This window comes from Aspergillus fumigatus, chromosome 8 (assembly GCF_000002655.1).
Source record: "Aspergillus fumigatus Af293 chromosome 8, whole genome shotgun sequence".
In the NCBI taxonomy this organism is placed as follows: domain Eukaryota; kingdom Fungi; phylum Ascomycota; class Eurotiomycetes; order Eurotiales; family Aspergillaceae; genus Aspergillus; species Aspergillus fumigatus.
Window position 1 is genome coordinate 1,085,415 of NC_007201.1, and position 18,946 is coordinate 1,104,360.

General features: G+C 50.8%; 7 protein-coding genes across 7 annotated transcripts; 2 read left to right on the plus strand and 5 right to left on the minus strand.

The window, feature by feature from the left end:
- Window positions 1-157: 157 nt before the first annotated feature.
- Window positions 158-3,488, plus strand: AFUA_8G04750 (mismatch repair ATPase MSH1; the record flags this gene model as incomplete). The annotated part of the gene is made up of 3 exons (XM_742188.2): window positions 158-655; window positions 745-1,666; window positions 1,729-3,488. The coding sequence occupies exons 1-3, from the start codon at window positions 281-283 to the stop codon at window positions 3,486-3,488; spliced, it is 3,057 nt and encodes a 1,018-aa protein (XP_747281.1). The 5' UTR covers window positions 158-280.
- Window positions 3,489-3,668: 180 nt separating this feature from the next.
- On the minus strand, window positions 3,669-4,418 carry AFUA_8G04760 (ureidoglycolate hydrolase; the record flags this gene model as incomplete). Its single annotated transcript, XM_742189.1, has 1 exon — window positions 3,669-4,418. One exon carries the CDS (start codon window positions 4,416-4,418, stop codon window positions 3,669-3,671), a length of 750 nt encoding a protein of 249 aa, XP_747282.1.
- A 227-nt stretch (window positions 4,419-4,645) lies between these two features.
- On the plus strand, window positions 4,646-8,101 carry AFUA_8G04770 (acetoacetyl-CoA synthase). The gene is made up of 4 exons (XM_742190.2): window positions 4,646-5,293; window positions 5,352-6,840; window positions 6,904-7,244; window positions 7,301-8,101. Exons 1-4 carry the CDS (start codon window positions 5,180-5,182, stop codon window positions 7,457-7,459), a joined length of 2,103 nt encoding a protein of 700 aa, XP_747283.1. The 5' UTR covers window positions 4,646-5,179; the 3' UTR covers window positions 7,460-8,101.
- Window positions 8,102-9,553: 1,452 nt separating this feature from the next.
- On the minus strand, window positions 9,554-11,147 carry AFUA_8G04780 (Tim17/Tim22/Tim23/Pmp24 family protein). The gene is made up of 6 exons (XM_077805310.1): window positions 10,895-11,147; window positions 10,711-10,826; window positions 10,604-10,630; window positions 10,333-10,546; window positions 10,053-10,276; window positions 9,554-10,001 (listed from the first exon to the last, which is right to left on the minus strand). The coding sequence occupies exons 1-6, from the start codon at window positions 10,907-10,909 to the stop codon at window positions 9,944-9,946; spliced, it is 654 nt and encodes a 217-aa protein (XP_077661437.1). The 5' UTR covers window positions 10,910-11,147; the 3' UTR covers window positions 9,554-9,943.
- Window positions 11,148-11,317: 170 nt separating this feature from the next.
- Window positions 11,318-12,796, minus strand: AFUA_8G04790 (rRNA-binding ribosome biosynthesis protein RPF2). Its single transcript, XM_742192.2, has 2 exons — window positions 12,661-12,796; window positions 11,318-12,586 (listed from the first exon to the last, which is right to left on the minus strand). Exons 1-2 carry the CDS (start codon window positions 12,672-12,674, stop codon window positions 11,608-11,610), a joined length of 993 nt encoding a protein of 330 aa, XP_747285.1. The 5' UTR covers window positions 12,675-12,796; the 3' UTR covers window positions 11,318-11,607.
- A 214-nt stretch (window positions 12,797-13,010) lies between these two features.
- AFUA_8G04800 (valine--tRNA ligase) lies at window positions 13,011-16,467 on the minus strand (the record flags this gene model as incomplete). The annotated part of the gene is made up of 5 exons (XM_742193.1): window positions 13,011-14,017; window positions 14,081-14,390; window positions 14,443-16,142; window positions 16,222-16,347; window positions 16,437-16,467. 5 exons carry the CDS (start codon window positions 16,465-16,467, stop codon window positions 13,011-13,013), a joined length of 3,174 nt encoding a protein of 1,057 aa, XP_747286.1.
- Window positions 16,468-17,600: 1,133 nt separating this feature from the next.
- AFUA_8G04810 (casein kinase II subunit alpha/alpha') lies at window positions 17,601-18,834 on the minus strand (the record flags this gene model as incomplete). The annotated part of the gene is made up of 4 exons (XM_742194.1): window positions 17,601-17,702; window positions 17,762-18,181; window positions 18,237-18,610; window positions 18,720-18,834. 4 exons carry the CDS (start codon window positions 18,832-18,834, stop codon window positions 17,601-17,603), a joined length of 1,011 nt encoding a protein of 336 aa, XP_747287.1.
- Window positions 18,835-18,946: the final 112 nt, after the last annotated feature.

Here is an 18,946-nt window from a genome sequence, read left to right on the forward strand (position 1 = left end):
ATTAAGTGTCCGTGAAGGTTTCACAAACCTGGATCATCCTCTTGCAGCAGGCACGCTTACTCGTTGTTGCAGGGTTGCAAGCTGCCTGTAGTGATTTGGATGGTTGAAGGGAGATGGCATCTGAAAGTTGTCGGGAAGTTCTGCAGCAGATTTCAGTGGCGAAGCGGGAAGGTTTGGCGAGTGACACCTGGGGTTTGAGGTTCCCGCTTTAGTTATCATCACCCTCATCTGGTCCACAGCAACACCAACACCACTCTGGTGACTTGCTCAGCTCGGGACCATGCGCATCAATGGATGTCGATTCGCCCGTTTAGTGACATCGCAATTCCATCATGTTCACAAATTCGATACTTCTGCCGCGCATCGGTGCCTTGTGCACCGAACGATCTGTCACCATGCGCGCCGTCCACACGCCCGCGTCGAAGCTTCGTTACCAACGCCAAATTTCGAGCTCAGAAGAGGGGCAAGGACAAGGACTACGGTCAAAGTCAAGGATCTACCACAGGGAACAGTGAAACTCAAGCCGTATGACGACGGCGCTACCGGCGCTACGGACGATGCACCTCAATATCCCACGGTCGTACAGGGACATCGGAATAACATGCGGAAGTTCAGAAATTGTGTTATCTTGACTCGAGTAGGAGGCTTCTACGAGGTACGGACTTTGGACTGGCGGTCCAAGTAGAGCTAGACAGTCGTATTCCCTCTTCCGAAGGCAGCATAGATCCCTAACAGATTCCCCAGCTCTACTTTGAGCAGGCTGAAGAGCTAGCTCCGTTACTGAACTTGAAGCTCGCCGTTAAGAGGACCAGCGCAGGACCTGTTCCCATGGCAGGATTTCCCTTTTTTCAGCTAGATCGGTTCTTGAAGATACTCGTCCAAGACTTGAATAAGTACGTGGCTATCAGCGAAGAGTTTGCCAATGCCGCTGAGGATAAAGCCCGGGGCGGTCTGCTCTTCGATCGCAGGGTAGCCAGAATTATCACGCCAGGTACGCTAATCGATGAGAAGTTCATGGACCCTTCGGAGAACAATTTCTTGCTGGCGGTTTATATCGACGTGGCAGCCTTGAAAGCGCAATTAGAACAACAGGAGGGCAACCTGTCTGCGCAGCAGCACATATTGTCTTCCGCATCCCAGCACGTTGGCTTGTCCTGGCTCGACTTATCCACAGGAGATTTCTTCACACAATCGACTACCACTCAGATGCTTCCGTCGGCGATTGCTCGGATCGGAGCGCGGGAGATACTCGTGGACCAGAAACTTCAGGACCTGATCGGGCAGGAGTTGCAACTTCTGGTTGGGCATGACCATCGCTTGATGACCTTTTTCGCTTATCCCAGCAAGATTCTGCCTATAGCACAGTGGAGCTCTGTGCTTGAGGCGCAAGTAGCTGACCAAGATTCCGATGCTTTTACGCCGGAAGAGGTCGCAGCCGGTTATAGCTTGCTGGAGTATATCAGAGTTCAGCTGCAGGGCTTGAACCTGAAGCTTCAGCCGCCTCGTCGTCGACATCTGAATGAGTCTATGAACATTGACCGGAACAGTCTGAAAGGCCTGGAAATTCTCGAAACGGCGCGGGATGGCTTTGGGAAAGGGAGTTTACTACATGCGGTGCGCCGGACGTCTACCAAAAGTGGAGCACGTCTGCTGAGAGATCGCCTGAGTATGTCTCACTCCGTTCAATATTTTTGCAGGTTGCAGCGGCATCGACTGATATATTCGTAGCATCCCCTTCCACATCATTGCTGGTAATCAACGAACGACTCGACCTGGTCTCGGTCTTCCTCGAGAATAGTGATTTACGCGACAGTGTAATCCAACTGCTGAAGCGAAGCTATGATGCTCAACGCTTGGTCCAGAAATTCACCTTGGGGAGAGGAGACGCGGACGACCTGATCTGCCTTGCCAGGGCTATCCAGGCTTCGAGAGAGATCAAAATGGTTCTATCAAGCCAAGATAACGGCCCACTTGAAGCTTTGCCTCATATACAGTCGAACCATGCCAAGCGTAGTCTCTCAGCTATGACCGGTCGACTGTGTCTGGATGGACCGACCGCCCTGGCGGATCGGATCTCAGCTGCCATTGACGAAGAAGGGTTACTACAGAAGCAGCGTCTTGCGGATGATACGGCCGCTGAAGCGGCGATTCTGGCGCAGGAAGTAGCCATGAGCGAGGGACTGCCTGGAGAAGTGGAGACGCTTCCGAAAAAAGTGAGAGCTAAGAACAGCGATCAATCCAAGACCTCGACGGAAGAAATAACCGCGCCGGACACTTGGATCATGAGGCGCAATGCCAGCGCAGCTCTTCTTGAGCTACATGAGTCCTTGGACCGTCTGCAGGATGAAAAGGCCCGTCTTACTCAACGTCTTCGCGAAGCCGTCGGGTCTTCTGCCCTCTCGTTGAGATGGACTTCTGGCCTGGGATATATTTGCCACGTCAAAGGAGCCAAAATTTCCCAGCAGTCTCTAGAGGAGCTAGGGGTAACGCGGAATGTGTCTTCAACCAAATCGACACGGTCCTTTTACCTTCCCGCCTGGACAGCGTTGGGTGACCGAATGGACCAGGTGAAAGTCCAAATCCGACAGGAGGAACAGGCGATCTTTGAGACACTGCGCCGCGAAGTGATTCTTAACCTAGTGAAGATCAGACGCAACGCTGCCGTAATGGACGAGCTTGATGTCGCGTGTTCTTTCGCCACCTTGGCTGAAGAGCAACGTTTAGTGCGTCCGATCCTCACCAGTGGAGTAACGCACAAAATCGTTGGGGGAAGGCACCCAACAGTCAAGCTTGGGCTTGAGGAGCAAGGGCGACAGTTTGTCAGTAACGACTGCTTCCTGGGCGATTCGGAGAGGATCTGGCTCATCACTGGTCCGAACATGGCTGGTAAAAGCACGTTCTTGCGCCAAAATGCGCTCATCACCATTCTGGCGCAGGTTGGATCATTTGTGCCCGCGGAGTATGCGGAGATCGGCATTGTAGATCAGATATTTAGTCGGATTGGGGCGGCCGACGATTTATTTCGAGACCAGTCCACTTTCATGGTGGAGATGCTGGAGACGGCCACCATATTGAAGCAGGCGACAGCGCGCTCCTTTGTTATCATGGATGAGGTTGGCCGCGGGACAACGCCAGAAGACGGAACAGCCGTCAGTTTTGCCTGTCTGCACCATCTGCACTACCGCAACAAGTGCCGGACGTTGTTCGCAACCCATTTCCATGCTTTAGCGGACATGACGGATGACTTTGAGGCACTGGGGCGATACTGTACCGATGTGAAAGAGAGCGCATCGGGGTCGTTCTCATTTGTCCATCGACTGCGCAAGGGAGTGAACCGTAACTCCCATGCGCTGAAAGTCGCCCAGCTCGCAGGCCTGCCGAAGGAGACCCTAGAGATGGCCAGTCGAGTGCGAGAGTCGTTGGGTAACCGCGCTCCATGGTCATCAGGCGGCAGCGATAGCCATCCTATCGTGTCAGCTACCGTGTAGTGCCAGTTACTCCTTACCCTCTATTGTACATGTACCATATATTCTTGTGGGTTGCATTTTTCTGCTCGAGAGATACCAATCTAGTCATGCTTAACGTACATTCGTGATACAATAATAGAGATCCTCTATGGACAAAGGCCTCCATTCCAGACGTAGGCAAGAATCCCACACTTACGGGTTTCAGAGCTTGGAAGCCCCCGACGTCCGACTCCTCCCCAAATCAACCACAATCCCCTCCCCAAACGCAGCCTCCTGCACATCCTCATCATCCACTCCATTGACGAACTGCACAACCACAAAATCCACCCGCCTAGGACCCAGCACCACCATCGGCGCATGCCACGTCCCAACCCCATACGTCACCGCCTGCCCGCCCCGCGCCACAAATGCCCGCATATTGTTCAAGTCGGGCGGATCCCTGATCGCCACAGTATCTCCCGAAGGCGTAGTCGCCGTTGCCGTCTGGCCCTTCAACGTGGGCGCCACGATGACCAGGTAGAATGGTTCCTCTGCATCGCCTGCGCGGGGTTGGTTGGATAGGTCGAGCGGTGTGAATGTCTGCGTGGTGAAGGGGTGTCGCTCCAGGATGCGGACGTCGAAGACATTAGTCTCCCCTCCTGTTGCTTTGGCGGTGCGCAGTTTGCGTGGAAAGCACGAGAACATGCTCATGCGGGCGGAAGAGGGCTGAGTTCTGGGACATTGCGCGTAGTGGTCGAGCAGCGGGGAGATGGGGCTGTACTTGAGGGCGGAGGATTGGTTGGCAATGACTGGAGCGGGATCATGAGGAGGGAGCGAGGAGAGAGGAGGCGCGGAGGAGAGATCGCGCGGAAGAGGACAGCTGATGGCGGTGCCGAAGGGCGCGAAGGCCTCTTTGGTGAAGGGTTCGGGGGTGATACGGAGAGTCGGGCTGGAGGTGAGGATGGGCGCCATGATGCTTGGGTTCGAAGGGGTTGAGGCTTTAGCTAATTGTGTAGTGGGAAAAGGTCCTTTGAACTCAATGGCAAGGACCAGCCTTGCAGAAGATGAGCTGAGAGCAATGTTGGGTTAATAAACTAGAAGAGCAGTCGATAATACTTCATCAAGTGTCGGCACTCGCCGTGGGTAACAGCCGCTAAAACCGACTTCGGGAGAGACCGACTTATCATCAACACTTCACCTATCAACCCCATTTAGAGGCGCATTTCGCAGCCTGAAATAAGTCTCAATATGCATCCTATGCTGATCAATAGATTGATGATACATTTTTATTCCTTTGCTTCAGAAAAAGATTCGGTTTGTTGATTGTTAGCGTCAACTGGTTCCTAGTCCTCCTCTAACCAGTTGGCGGGCTTTCTGGGTCGCCCATCAACACACCCATACAATGGCTCACTCTTCGGCTCAGTTTCAAGGACTAGGCTAGCACTGGTCTATATCAGAATGCAGCAGAAGGACTGACAGGCCCGGAGCAAGACGCCTCTAATGTGGATTCTCCTGTTCTTCCCCGCATTCCCGCAACTCCGCAAAAACCGACTGGCATCAGCCATTTACCGAGGCCAGTTTGTCACTGATAGGAAATAATAAGCGGACTTCTTTCGGCGACAATACCCTTTTTTTCCTGCTTTAAGTATACCGAGGATTACTGGTAGAAGGTCTTCAAGAGATTGACTTGAATCCATTCAACTTCACCATTGTTGCTCTCTACTAAAGATCCAATGGCCTCACCGTCCGACCTGCCGAGGAAGCTCTGGGAGCATCCTAACCCGCAGTCTACTCAGATGTGGGCTTTCAAAACCGAGTTAGAGAAAGAAAGAGGACTTCAGCTTCCAGTACGTACCCTTGAGACTGGTATCTCACTCTCCTTTGTCGTCTAACACAATTGCTAAGGACTACCACTCGCTCTATCGGTGGTCGACGGACAATCGTGCATCTTTTTGGGACTTTTGCTGGAGGTACTTTCCCATCATCTCAGAAGGTACTTACAGAACTGTGGTCGATGAATCAGCACGCATTGACAGTGTCCCCACCTGGTTTGAGGGTGTGCGACTCAACTTTGCCGAGAATATGTTGTTTTCGGCGGAGAGATCAAGCTCGGGGCATATCCAGATTACAACGAAAGGCAAGGAGGACAATAAAATTGCTCTGACAGAAATCAGGGAGGGTGGGGCGGAAGCACCTCGCCACATTACATGGGCCGAGTTGAGACGCAAGACAGGGCGAATGGTGCAAGCCCTCAAAGCAGCCGGGGTCGTCAAGGGAGATCGAGTCGCCGCTGTAGCAAGTAACAGCGTCGATACACTGGTCGTCCTCCTGGCAACAACGGCTCTCGGAGCGTGGTTCTCGTCAACGTCCACTGACACGGGCGTCAAAGGGATCCTCGATCGTCTGCTCCAGTTGAAGCCGAAGTACGTCTTTGTTGACGATTTTGCAATCTACAATGGGAAGCGGATTGACCTTCGACCAAAAATTCAGGACATCGCCGATGGCCTCCGGGAAGTTTCCGAATTTGAAGGCATCATTGCGTTGCCACGGTTCCCAGGCCAGCCAGTTGATGTGACCCACGTGCCCAAAACCCAACCTGTTGAAGCCTTTCTTGCAAGGGCACCCTTGCACAAGCTTGAGTTTGTCAGGGTCGGGTTCCGGGATCCCTTCCTGGTCGTGTACTCATCCGGGACAACTGGAAAACCCAAACCCATCGTTCACGGAGTGGGCGGAGTCATACTCAATACCTACAAAGAGGGTCGCTTGCACCGTGATCATGGACCAGATTCGACCGTCTTGCAATACACGACCACAGGGTGGATCATGTACCTTTCTGCCATATCGGGCCTGATGTTTGGCGGCAAAGCCATCTTGTATGATGGAAGTCCCTTCCTACCAGACGCCAAGTTCCTCATCGAGCTACTGAGCAAGTATAAAGTTACCCATTTCGGCACATCGCCGCGCTATCTCCATGAGCTCCGGAAGAACAACATAAGACCGAAAGACATTGCAGATCTCAGGGCACTTCGCATCGTCACGAGCACCGGCATGGTCCTTTCGGAATCCTTGTTTGAATGGTTCTACGACGAGGGTTTCCCATCTCAGACCCAATTGGCGAATATCTCCGGCGGCACCGATCTCGCCGCCTGCTTTGGCTTGGAGAATCCGCTTACTCCTCTATATGTGGGCGGGTGCCAAGGTCCAGCTCTGGGTATTCCTATCGCAGTATTCGATCAAGCGGATGAGGGTGCTACCGCCGTCAAAGGCACTGCCGTGCCAGATGGTGTGCCAGGAGAGTTGGTAGCCACCGCAGCATTTCCAACCATGCCAGTCAAATTCTTGGGCGACGACGGCCCGCAAAAGTACTTTGACTCATACTTTGCCCGGTTTGACAGTAAGTCTCCTACTCTCCCCACCCTCCCAATGCATCTACCATCTACTAACCTATGATATGTAGATGTCTGGACCCACGGTGACTTTATCTGCGTCCACCCCATCACAAAGCAAATCCTCTTCCTAGGCAGATCAGACGGTGTCCTCAACCCCTCAGGCGTCCGCTTCGGGTCCGCTGAGATCTACAACGTAATCGACACGCAATTCTCGACCGAGATCGCAGATTCAATCTGCGTCGGCCAGCGACGGCCAACCGACGTCGACGAATCCGTCATCCTCTTCCTCTTAATGCGGCCGGGATATCAATTCACGCCGCAGCTTGTCACCAGGGTGAAAGAGGCAATTAGGAAGGCATTGAGTGCCCGACATGTGCCGAAGTATGTCTTCCAGACGCCTGAGATTCCGGTACGTGCTCCTCTTCATGTCTTTAATGGGACTTGACCATGACTAACGTCGTACAGACAACGGTTAATCTGAAGAAGGTGGAATTACCGGTGAAGCAGATCGTATCAGGCAAGAAAATCAAACCGTCGGGTACTCTGCTCAATCCGCAGAGCTTAGATTACTATTACCAGTTTGCGGAGGTTGAAAAACTGGTCAATCCCAGGAGCAAGTTGTAGAGCGTGCTTTACATGAGTCATGAAATTTTAAACTCGTCCACATGCTTTCAATGGTAGACTATCCTGGCAGACTTGCATGCTTGTTGACTAGGAGTATTCTGGCCACCATTCTTCTAAGCACACAGCTTCCAATAACTGAGACAATCTATAACATCAGACACATAAAGACTATACCAGGGACGCAGCAAATCCGCAAGGTCACAAAATCCGATGAGAGGTTGATAGAAGCAAGGGTATCATACTGCAGGAGAGAAACATGTCCAGGGAACGCAAAAGCAGCACAACCATCTTATTGACAAGAAGGGATAATCAAGGATAAGACACGAGGCCCTGCCCAGCATCAATTACCCTTTCGACCATAACAATCAGTCATTCAACAAGTAGTTTTGTAAGATGAGCCCTTCACCCGTGCATGCTTTCGCGAGTGCAGATTTCAAGATGAGCAGAGATGCAGCGTTTTCACAGCGTGACCTGCCAGCTGTGCAATGGGTCGTTTTCGATTGGAGGCTTTCATGCACCGGGCATAGCGAGGAACTATCCATTTGGCTTGTCGCCTTTATGATAGCCCCCAGATGGAGAGAGTCGCAGCAAAAATTGCAGTAAACCGTCTCGCCCTTAAGGCGTGTAGTCGCAACGGCGAGGACACCCTTCGCCTTTTGAGATCCAGTCATCCAGCCTTTCGTGATATCATCTAGAAAGAATTTGTACGTCAGAACTATGACCTTTGAATTCATCGGGTGGAGACTCTGCAGGCCAATAAAGGATATAGGAAGATGATTAGCAACAATACCTTTGATACAATCTGGAAGATTGAGGTCGGCAGGATATGTAGGCGACGGGCATTTCCGAGACATGGCGGCACTTGTAGAGGCCGTGAACAAGGACGGGTGATTGGAAGCTCAGTTGATATAGCCCCATTTCAAGCTGTTATCCCATGTGTCGCAGACTATTTTATCCTCATCGACCAACCGCTGTAGCCAGACTCCCAAGAAAAAGGTACATGCCTCTAGACAATCGAAATAGTGGACCACAGCAGCGACTTTCTAAAGCATCGCCGAATCCACCTCCTTAGGGATCTGCTGGCCTTTATTGTGTATTATGTTCATGGCAACAGCGAGAATCCACTTGACAATCTCATCACCGTAGGCGTTGGGACGTTTCGCCTTTAAATGTTCGACCCATCTCACGGGATACAGCCCCAAAGCTCCGTGGCATTTGAAGTATGTGACTGGGACAGCCAGCTCAGCCAACTCATCAAAAGTCACCGCGGTAGGAACTTCCTGCGTGCGGCAGTGCATCAGATCAAGCAGGATGAAAACACCTCAGGGTCAGTATAAGGGAGAAGCATCCCAACGCTGCCTTTCTTCTGCAGTTCTTCGCCCTCGCCCCATTCTTCTTCAGCCTCTTTTCGAAGTATTGCGAAGCCAAGCTCAAGTGTTTGGAGGAAGCTCTGTATCTGACGAGTGCAGCGTTCTCCATCTGGGTAAACTCTGGAAGGTGAGTATGCGCGAGGCTGGTTTGGTGGGGATACTACGAGGATAACATCCCCGTTTGGAACAGGGTCACTAGCTCTATTCAGTTCTGGATTCATTTGTAATTTGTCGTCCTTTGAAAAGATTGTCGAAAATGTATAGTTTATTTTCGACTGCAGATGAATTTGAGGATATACAAGAGGTCTCGTGAGTTGTTGCTGATTAGTCAATATTGTTGCTGATTAGTGAATTATGGGTATTATACACAGAAGTGAATTTGACCGATGCCTTGGGCCTGAGTGTTTCACCCTGGCTATATATTGACTGAGTAGTTAATGAAAGTATTAGACACTATCAACCCAGGGTATGTTATAGTACAACCTGAGGCTTGCCTATAAACATAACTGTGTTCAGTCTATTGCCACCCTGACTTCATGAGTATAGGACCAGGGCAAACATCTCATGGTCGGCTTCACAAGGTCCGCTTTGATAATGACAGCATATATTCTCTGCGGCGTCACTGATGCTTTGAGTACTGTGTGCGTCGAAGACATACGCTGGCTTTATACTTAAGGACTAGGCGACAGGAATGTTCGGATTAGGCTTCCTATAAGGAAACATTCCCGCCTATGACAAACATAAAATAACAGAATTAAGAGAAGACCTCCTACTTCAGCTGTTGTATCCTTTGGACAATGTAAAGTCAGTTCACACAAAGTCCTCTATACTGATTGTCATGAACCACCATCTCCCCGATCCGCCTGCGGAAGGGATCCCAGCTAACTCTTCAATTCAAGCTGACGAGACACATTCACTGTGTCCTGAATCATATGGAGGCAGCCCAAGCCCTTCTCATGAGCTAAAACATAATACACGGTAAAAATGAACAAGGGAAACCGGACAATGTACCCATTCTATGCGCCAGGTATACTCCGTGGAAAGTATGCAGACCTCCTAACCAGCCGTGGGAGGAGTCGAACACTGAACAGAAAAGACAATCCAGAGGGCCCGTCTACTTGTTGTATATCAAGAAGTTGCGGAATGAATCCCAGTGATCCGAGTCGGAGTAGCTGAAGACCATTAGTACCTGAACGTATTGTGCGGTTGGGGTTAAGACATACATGTATACCATGCTGCTTCTCAAACTCGACATAAGCGTCTCTGGATGCCAACGGAAGATGTACATAACGAGTGCCCAGCTGAGACTCGCAAATACTGGCCAAGCGTTGGCCTCGATCCTTGCGCGCGACTCGGGAGTGATCAAAGAGGAGAGAGGGTGCATATTCGGCTGAACAGAGAGCTTGGCAAGAGCTAGTACTACACGAGCAAAGACGTATATGACGATCTAGACAGACACGTTAGTTTCAAATCTCTCCTGCTCAAAGCTTCGATTGGTCTCACCTGCTGGGTAATGCTTGTTTTGTGTCGACCGAACACTGCGTACCCTCCCAGTAGACCCGCAAAGAAGCTGTCATAGCGGCCTTCTTTCCCGACACCAGTAGGATTGACGTTGCGTAGAACAATCATCGAGCCTTTATATATAAGAGCAAAAGTTGCCAAGTTCCGAGCATGCTGGCGAGTGGCTTTCAGGACGAGCTTGACCTTTTCTCGGAATCTGAATCAGAAAATCAGTATTTCGGTCATACTCGGCAGGTCGGTAGGATCGCCTTACGGTCCAGAGCGGAATAGAAAGATCATTCTGTGAGACAAAGACATGTTTCATTTAGCTGAATTCTCAATGTCAAGATAGAGTGTTTCCGTCAGCGGATTGGGACATACACCAAAGCGTGCGGGAACCGCACTTTCGACCCGTATACGATGCCATTGCGGGCACCCTTGACGAGCGACAGAAGAGGCGCGAGATGGGGATCGAGGACAAAGGAATCTAAGCGAGACTATACAGCGATCAGAAAAGCGTGCGCTATAGCCGGATTGACACAATCTAGCGGAGCGTCAAGCATACCAGAAGCGCGTCCATGGTGTCTGTGGGACCTCTTTAGGTTGATCGGACCAGCGACGAATGTAATTGATGCCTACCGACGGAGAACACCAGGTGTCTGGGGGATCGGGATGTAAAAAGGAATGGATTTTAGGAAATTACCAGGGCAAATGATAAAGTACAAATATGGATGGATGTGACCCCATCATCAGGAGGATGGCGGGGGGACGGTATTTAATGGACGACACTTGACCCGCGCAACTGCAATGATCCTCGGCATGTGAGGCCACCAAGAGCACAGACGTCATGTCACGTGGTTATATTCTCCAGTTGTCCGAATTTAGAGGAGAGAGTTGCTTTTCGAATGATGTATTGAAGGGACCGTATTGTAGAGGAGCTCGCCATTATTTATATCTAAGCAATTATGAACTCAAATGTTTCAAATGTCTTAAATGGGAGGCAGGAGGACGAGAATGAACTGATCAGTTGACTGCATACTTCGAGGGTAATACATACAGAGACGCCTGAAATAGTGCAAGTACTACCGTCAGTTGATAGAAGAATAAGATAATTTTAATATATGCGGGATACTTTTAAACTATAGCGACCATGAATGACATGATCGATCTGCTCGACGGGCTCGACAGAGAAACCAAACCACCTGAACGCCTTATGCGGTATAGACAGACAGAGTATCATGCGTCAAAAAACATCGCCAGACAAACGGAGACAGCCATCTATTCCGTTCTCGCCTTTTTCCGTCCCTCATCATCCGAGACTTCGTCCACGTCCATCATCTCCGCATCCTCCTCATCTGACTCCACACCAGCACGTCGCTTCAGACCCTTCATCTTCCTCGTTTGAAGGCCAGAGAGATCCTGCTTGCCCAAGTGCACACGACCGATCTTGTCACCCATGATATCCATACCGATGTTCTTCTTCGTCTTCATGTTCTCATTAGGTCTCTTGCCCTGCTTCATGGCCTCCTTTAGAGCACTCTCGGGTGCCTCGTGCAGACGACCGATCTTGAAGTCGAACTTGGGGCCGATCTCATCCAGCTCAACACGGGGGAGTTTGTGTCCACTGCGCTTTGTTCGAAGCTTGTACCATCTGAGATGAATGACAGGAGCCAGGCCGTCGGTAGGTTCCTCAGCGGCAATCATCAACACATACTGCAATCCCTCGACATCGATCTTATCCGACTCCTCGCCCTTGAACATATCAATGAACATGCTCTTCAGCATAACATGAGCAGTAGAGGTAGAGTCATCCCACGCAGTACCCGCGAACAGCAGCATAGGCCGTAAACCAATTCCGATCTGCATCTTGAGGTTGTTGATCGGGGGGATCGAATCTCCGTCCGGGTTAGGGAGCAGCATCAATTCGCACATGTCCAGAAGCTTGGAGTCAAATATCCGCGCCACGGTCAGGCAGTTTGGTCTCTTCTTGCTGCTGCTTCCGAAAACGACGATACCGCACTCATTCTTGTTGGCAAGGAACTCGAGGCTCTCGGCACTCTCAAACGGGTGAATGTTCTCGTTCTTCTTGTGGAAGAGGACGGAGTGCGGGACCGTCAGCGAGTGGAATGTCTTCAGAACTGTGTTAAGTGCGGTGGGACATTTTGAGCCATGCATGAACAGGGTTCTCTTGGGGGGTTCGATGAGCTGGGGCTCACGGGCCTTGAGAATGCGCGCTGTGCGCGGATTCTTGGGTTTGCTATTAAGAAAGACTTAGTTAGAAACTGCTCTCTCCGAATAGACAGATAATACTGATTCCAGAACAAGACTTACACTTCTCTGAGCATTTTGATATTTCTGCTTTTGACGACGAAAACTTGGATGTTTCGCCGATCACCGACTTGCCTGGTCGAAGAAGAAAAAAGCGGAGCGAAAAGTTTTGGCGGAAATGTCTTGGCACCGCTTATCGATAAGCTTAACTGGAACTCTACAGAGTACGGAGTACGGAGTACAAATACGTCTCCCCATGTTGGTGAAATATTTGATGGACTATACCTATAGATACAGTAGGAAAGCAAACAGGTTCACAGAATAGACTAGCGATTGTCCTATTAATCAGCAACAAAAATATTCACTGAACAGTAGAACGGCGATTTTATTGTTTATATCTCCAGGTCATCTATCTATTCCAAGCGAAGCTTCTCAAATTCGCGAATCTGCTCTTCCAACCGAGCAGCCTCACTCTCGGCATCCCGAAGCTTTCTCTCTTCCTGCTCACGAACCTCTGGCTTAACCTTCTCCTTCCATCCAGCGGCATTGACGAGAGTCTGTTGGCGGCGAACAGTCTCGCGTGCCTTCTCCAAGCTGGCCTTGGCCTTCTCCTCCTGCTCCAGAGCTACCTCTTTCGAGACACGGAGGTACACAGCGGCCTGGGCACCGACGGGGGCAACGACACAGCCTGAAGGAGGGTTGGTGTTCTCGAGGTCAGCAACGGTGAGCTCCCCCAAAAACTTGCCACCCAGGGACTTGATGCTAGTCACTTCGTCCGAGATGGTTTTGTAGCTGACGGGGTCATAGGTCTGGATAATAATATCGCCCTTAGTTTTGATCTCATACTGGGCAAGGATCGACCGGATAGCCTTGGAGGTATTCAAGATGAGCTCATAAGCTGTCTCGGCTTCGGGGTCGTTGAACTCTGGGTTGTACTGGGGATAACGAGCCTTCATGATCGAGATGGTCTTGTCACCAGGTCTGCGAGGCAAGCGCTGCCACAGGTGCTCCGTAACGAAAGGCATGATAGGGTGAATAAGAGTCAGAGCGCCCTCGAGAGCAGTGTACAAAGTCTGCTTGGCCGATTCCTGTACTTCGGCCGGCACTTCAGGAGCCAAGAGATACTTCGAGTTTTCGATGAAGATGTCGCAAAGCTGGCCGTACCAGTACTGATAAGTCGTAGAAGCGGCGACAGAGAACTCACGCTGCGCCAGCGCCTCATTGACCTCCTTGGCAGCGGTGTTGAATTTATGTAAAATCCAGCGCTCAGAGAGAGATTCCCGGCCAGTCTTTGAAGGGGCGGGCAAGGGCTTGAAGTCATCACCCAGTCTGCCCAAGACGAACTTGGTAGCCTGATAAATCTTGTTGCAGAAACGGCGGTAGCCGTGAATAACCTGGATGTCGAATGCGATATCACCACCTAGGCCAGAGTCAGTCAGTTCTTTGATTCGGCAATCTTAGGCCAGGCAATATCCGAACTTACCACCAGTAGTATAAGACACAAGGGCGAAACGCAGCGCATCGGCACCACATTCAGGAATACCCTTCGGGAATGCCTTCTTCTGATACTTGGTAGCAGTTGCAACCTCCTTCTCGGCAAGGTTACCAGTAAGTAGCTTGGCATGGAGAGCCTGAAGCTCGATACCCTCCATGACATCCAAGGGGTCGATGACATTACCAAGAGACTTGGACATCTTGCGACCCTCGGAATCTCTGATCAAGGAATGACAATACACTTCCTTGAATGGCACTTTGCCGGTCAGCTTGATACCAAGCATGATCATACGAGCGACCTGTAAGTTGATTAGCACATCTACGGCGAACACAACGGAGCGGAAATCATACCCAGAAGAACAAAATATCCCAACCAGTCTCGAGCACAGATGTAGGATACAAGTTCTCCAGATCATGAGTCTGGCGGGGCCATCCCAATGTTGAGAAGGGCCACAGACCGGATGAGAACCAGGTATCGAGTACATCTGGGTCCCGGACCAAGGAGAATGTCTTGCCAGGAAATTTGGCCTCGGCCTTCTTGCGGGCTTCTTCTTCGGTACGCCCGGTAACCCACAGGTTACCGTCACTGTCATCCCCGTCTTCGCCCTCGATCTTAACGAAGTAAGCAGGAGCCTGGTGACCCCACCAGAGCTGTCTTGAAAGACACCAGTCATTGATACTTCTCATCCACCGGAAGTAGTTCTTCTCAGCGGATTCGGGTTTGATGACGATCTCACCATTCTCAACAGCCTTGATGGCAGGCTCAGCGAGATCTTGCATCTTCATCCACCACTGGGGCTTCAGAATAGGCTCAATAACATCATTCGACTTGGCACAGCGAGGAATCTTCATGGGGTTATTCTCCCATTTCACGTACAATCCCTTCTCCTTCAGCATCTCAATGACCTTGTAACGGGCATCGAAACGCTTCATGCCAACGAATGGGCCACCATTCTTGTTAAAGGTACCATCATCGTTCAGAACGGATATGAACTCGAGGTTGTGGGCCTTTCCACGGTTGAAATCGTTGAAATCGTGGGCAGGGGTGATCTTCACCGCACCAGTACCGAATTCAGGATCGACATCCGTATCGGCAACGATGGGCATCAAGCGGTCGACGAAGGGATGACGGGCGAACTTGCCAATAAGGTGCTGGTAGCGCTTGTCATCAGGGTGCACGGCAATACCTGTGTCACCGATCATGGTTTCTGGACGGGTCGTAGCGATCTCGATTCTCTCCTTGGTGCCATCAATCTCATAACAGAAGTGGGTCAAGACACCAAATTCGATCTTCTTGTCGTAACCAGGTACGTCAAGCAATGTACGTCCTTCAACCTCCTTGTTCTCGACCTCGAGATTGGACAAAGAGGTATTCAGGGCCACACACCAGTTGACAAGGCGGTTGGCGCGGTAGATGATGCCTTCTTCGTGGAGCCGTACGAAAGTCTCGGTGACGGCAGCCGACAGGTTGGGATCCATGGTGAAAGCCTCACGCGACCAATCGAAAGAACCACCGACTCTCCGCAAAGCATTCTTGATGTTCGCATGGTACTCGTCCTTCCAAGCCCACACTCTCTTCGTGAACTCCTCACGTCCAAGATCGTGGCGGGTCTTCTTTTCCTTCTTCCAGAGCATCTTCTCGACAACACTCTGAGTGGAGATACCGGCGTGATCCATACCAGGGAGCCAGAGAGTGGTCTTTCCCTTCATCCGCTCCCAACGAATCATAGTATCCTGAAGGGCATTGGTAAGAGCGTGGCCCATGTGTAGGGAACCTGTGACGTTCGGTGGCGGAATTGGGATGACGAAGTAACCCTCGGGCTTGACTTTGCCATCGGGGCCGAACTCGGGCTTGAAAAGATCACGCTCCTCCCACCATTCGTACCGGCCGGATTCAATGGCCTTGGGATCGTATGCATCGGTTGTCTTCTCTTTCTCGATCTTGTTGGCCTTCTTTTCAGATTTGACAGGCGCAGGTTTGGCCGCAGCAGCCTTTGCCTGCTTCTCGGCGAACTTCTTCGCCTTCTCGGCCTTTCGTCGTTCGCGCTCTACTAATCAATGGCAACAACCCCACCATTAGCAACCGATAGACATGCTATACCATCCACAATCGACAGTCGAGAGACATACACTCTTTCTCACTCTTGACCTTAGGAGCACCCGGCGCATCCTTCGCAGTAGGGTCGGCAACCTGGTTTCTGGTCTGATCATCGGCCTGAGGCGCGGGGTCGGTCATAGGGGCTTTCGGCTCACCCACTGAAGCCATTGAAAAATGATTAGCCATTTGCATCTCTTCCCGCGGTTTGATTGACGATGAGTCATGGCGCAATGCACGGACTACTCACCCGGGTTCGGAGAGGGAGTTGGCTGAGACATCCTTGAGTATGTTTTATAAATCGGAGGAGTTAACAATCTCCAAGGCGCCGACCGCGCCACAAATTGCCGGATAAGTATCTTGAATACTGGGATAAAAACAAAGAGGGGGAGGGGCTGGTGGTTGTGCGAAATGCGGGCATTAAATTTCGCTGGCACAGAGCAGAGAACGGAACGAATCAGAGGATGTTACTGCGGGGCCCAGAAAAGACTCCGGCGGTGGAGAACGAATGAGTAAAAAGTATGGGATCGATTTGATGACCAAATTGCATGAATGATCGATCTAATATATATTATTCGGAGAGCAAAGGAGTCAGCCCGCATTCTCTGGTCTTCTGCCTCAAGGTACTGATTCAATCGGCTAATCGATAGGGGAAGACGCGAGGACTTGAGTCACATCACGTGATATGCTTCGGCTTGAGCACGGGCAGCATTTCTGGTCGATCGAGTATGACATTGGTTAGATCTATCGAAGTTGCATATTAAGGCAAACAATACCCAAAATCTGGAAATGCATGCTTTCGCCACTTCAAAAAGAGGCGGCTTAGAGAATCAATTAAGCACCCAATAAAACCCCCTCACTCCTTTCCATGACCAGAACGGAAATACAATAAAGACACAGATGCGCGGTAGACACGGGGGGGTGGTGGCATAAGATAAATTGAAATTGGCAATGGAGAAGGCGAAATCCCACAACACCATCGAGGCCGTTTACGAGATTGAACAGACAAGGGAGATGTAGAAAAGACGTGAGGAGCATGGAAAGTGAAATATAGATATCAATCAGTCCGAGCAGGTCATCAGATACATTGGAGTGCGCTGAAAGCACGGGCTCTATACCCAGGCAACATATTAGGTGTACGTCATCTGTCATCATCGTTTCGTTCTGCATCCCATCGCACATGGCACAAACGGTGCGTAAAGTGATACCAGTAAGAGGCAGCGAGCCGCCGTGGGATCCCGTTTGCACCTGTGTTGATTGATTGTCACCACTCTCTTTGAACCCAGATATTGACTCAAAACTTCGAACCAAGCCGGCGGTGTTCAAGAACGCAATTGAATCACAGCAGGTGCTGAGTTAGGTTCGGTAGATCCCTGAATGTATGAAGTTATAGTCAGATCAGCAACGCCTGGCTTCACGATTGGGACGTCGCATTGTTCCGAGCGGCCTGCGACTCCGCTGCGCGAACCGGGGCGAAGTAGGGATGAGCCATGGCCTCCTGGGCTGTAAGTCGTTCCTAGAAAGCGCAGGAAGGTCAACACTGATAAAAAGTTAAAGGAGACGAGCGAGACTTACAGCATGATCATATCGAAGGAGTTTGTCAAGGAAATCGATCGCTTCGTCGCTGATGAAGCGTTGGTTGTCGGCATTAATAAAAGAGTGCCAGGGCTTTCTCGGGTAGCGAGAAAGTATTTCATCATACTGAGGGTCGAGCTCGATGTCGTACTTATCCAAGTACTCAAAAAGCTCCTCGGTTCCCAGTACCTTGGCGATCTTCACAAGTTGATCTGAGTTACTCTGTCCGTGGAAAAAAGGCTCCTTGCGGAAGATCATGGAGGCAAACATCGCACCCAGTGACCACATGTCCAGGGAGTAATCGTATTCCTGGAAATCAACAAGCAGCTCAGGGCCCTTGAAGTAGCGTGAGGCGACTCGGACGTTATATTCAGTGCCTTTGTGGTAGAACTCGGCAAGACCCCAATCGATGAGCCGCAGCTAACGTGCCTTGTCAGCGAATGAACTATGATGGGACATCCACAATAGAACTCACCTTGCGCTTCTCATGATCAATCATGACGTTGTGGGGCTTGACATCCCGGTGCATGATGCCTTTGCTGTGGCAGAAATCCAGAGCCTTCAGAAGCTCATACACATAAAAGCGCACATCGTAGTCGGTGAACCGAGGGTACAGGGTCCGGAAGTCAGTGTTGTTGACGTATTCGAAAATCAAACTCGGTGTCTTGCTCTGACTGTCACGAACCACATCCAACAGGGCTACCACGTTCGGACCACCCGCCAGATTCTGGAGGATTTTGATCTCACGCTTGATCTTCTTCTTCTTGACCGGTTTGAGGACCTTGATGACACACTTCTGGTAGTTGACAACATTGATGCCCTCGAACACTTCGGAGTACTTTCCCCGGCCTGTATTGACAATCGTCAGCTTTGAAATGCAACTATTCAGTGTGGCACAGGTCATCCATGATAATGGTAAAGCTCCCGTTAGGTGAAGAGACTGGATCTGCTCACTTACCAATCTTGCGGACCACTTCATAGTTCTCCAAAACCCCCCAAGATATGTTCACACTATCGTAGTCCCAATAGGACCGAGGCATATGCTCGTTAACATCGGCATAGACGCGCGCCATGGTGATGGCGGCTGATTCGCAGCTTCCGAGTGTGCCCACAATGGACGGGAGATAAAATGCGGCGGCGGGGTACAGGAGCAGCCCGACACAGAAACAAACTGTCGCAACCAGG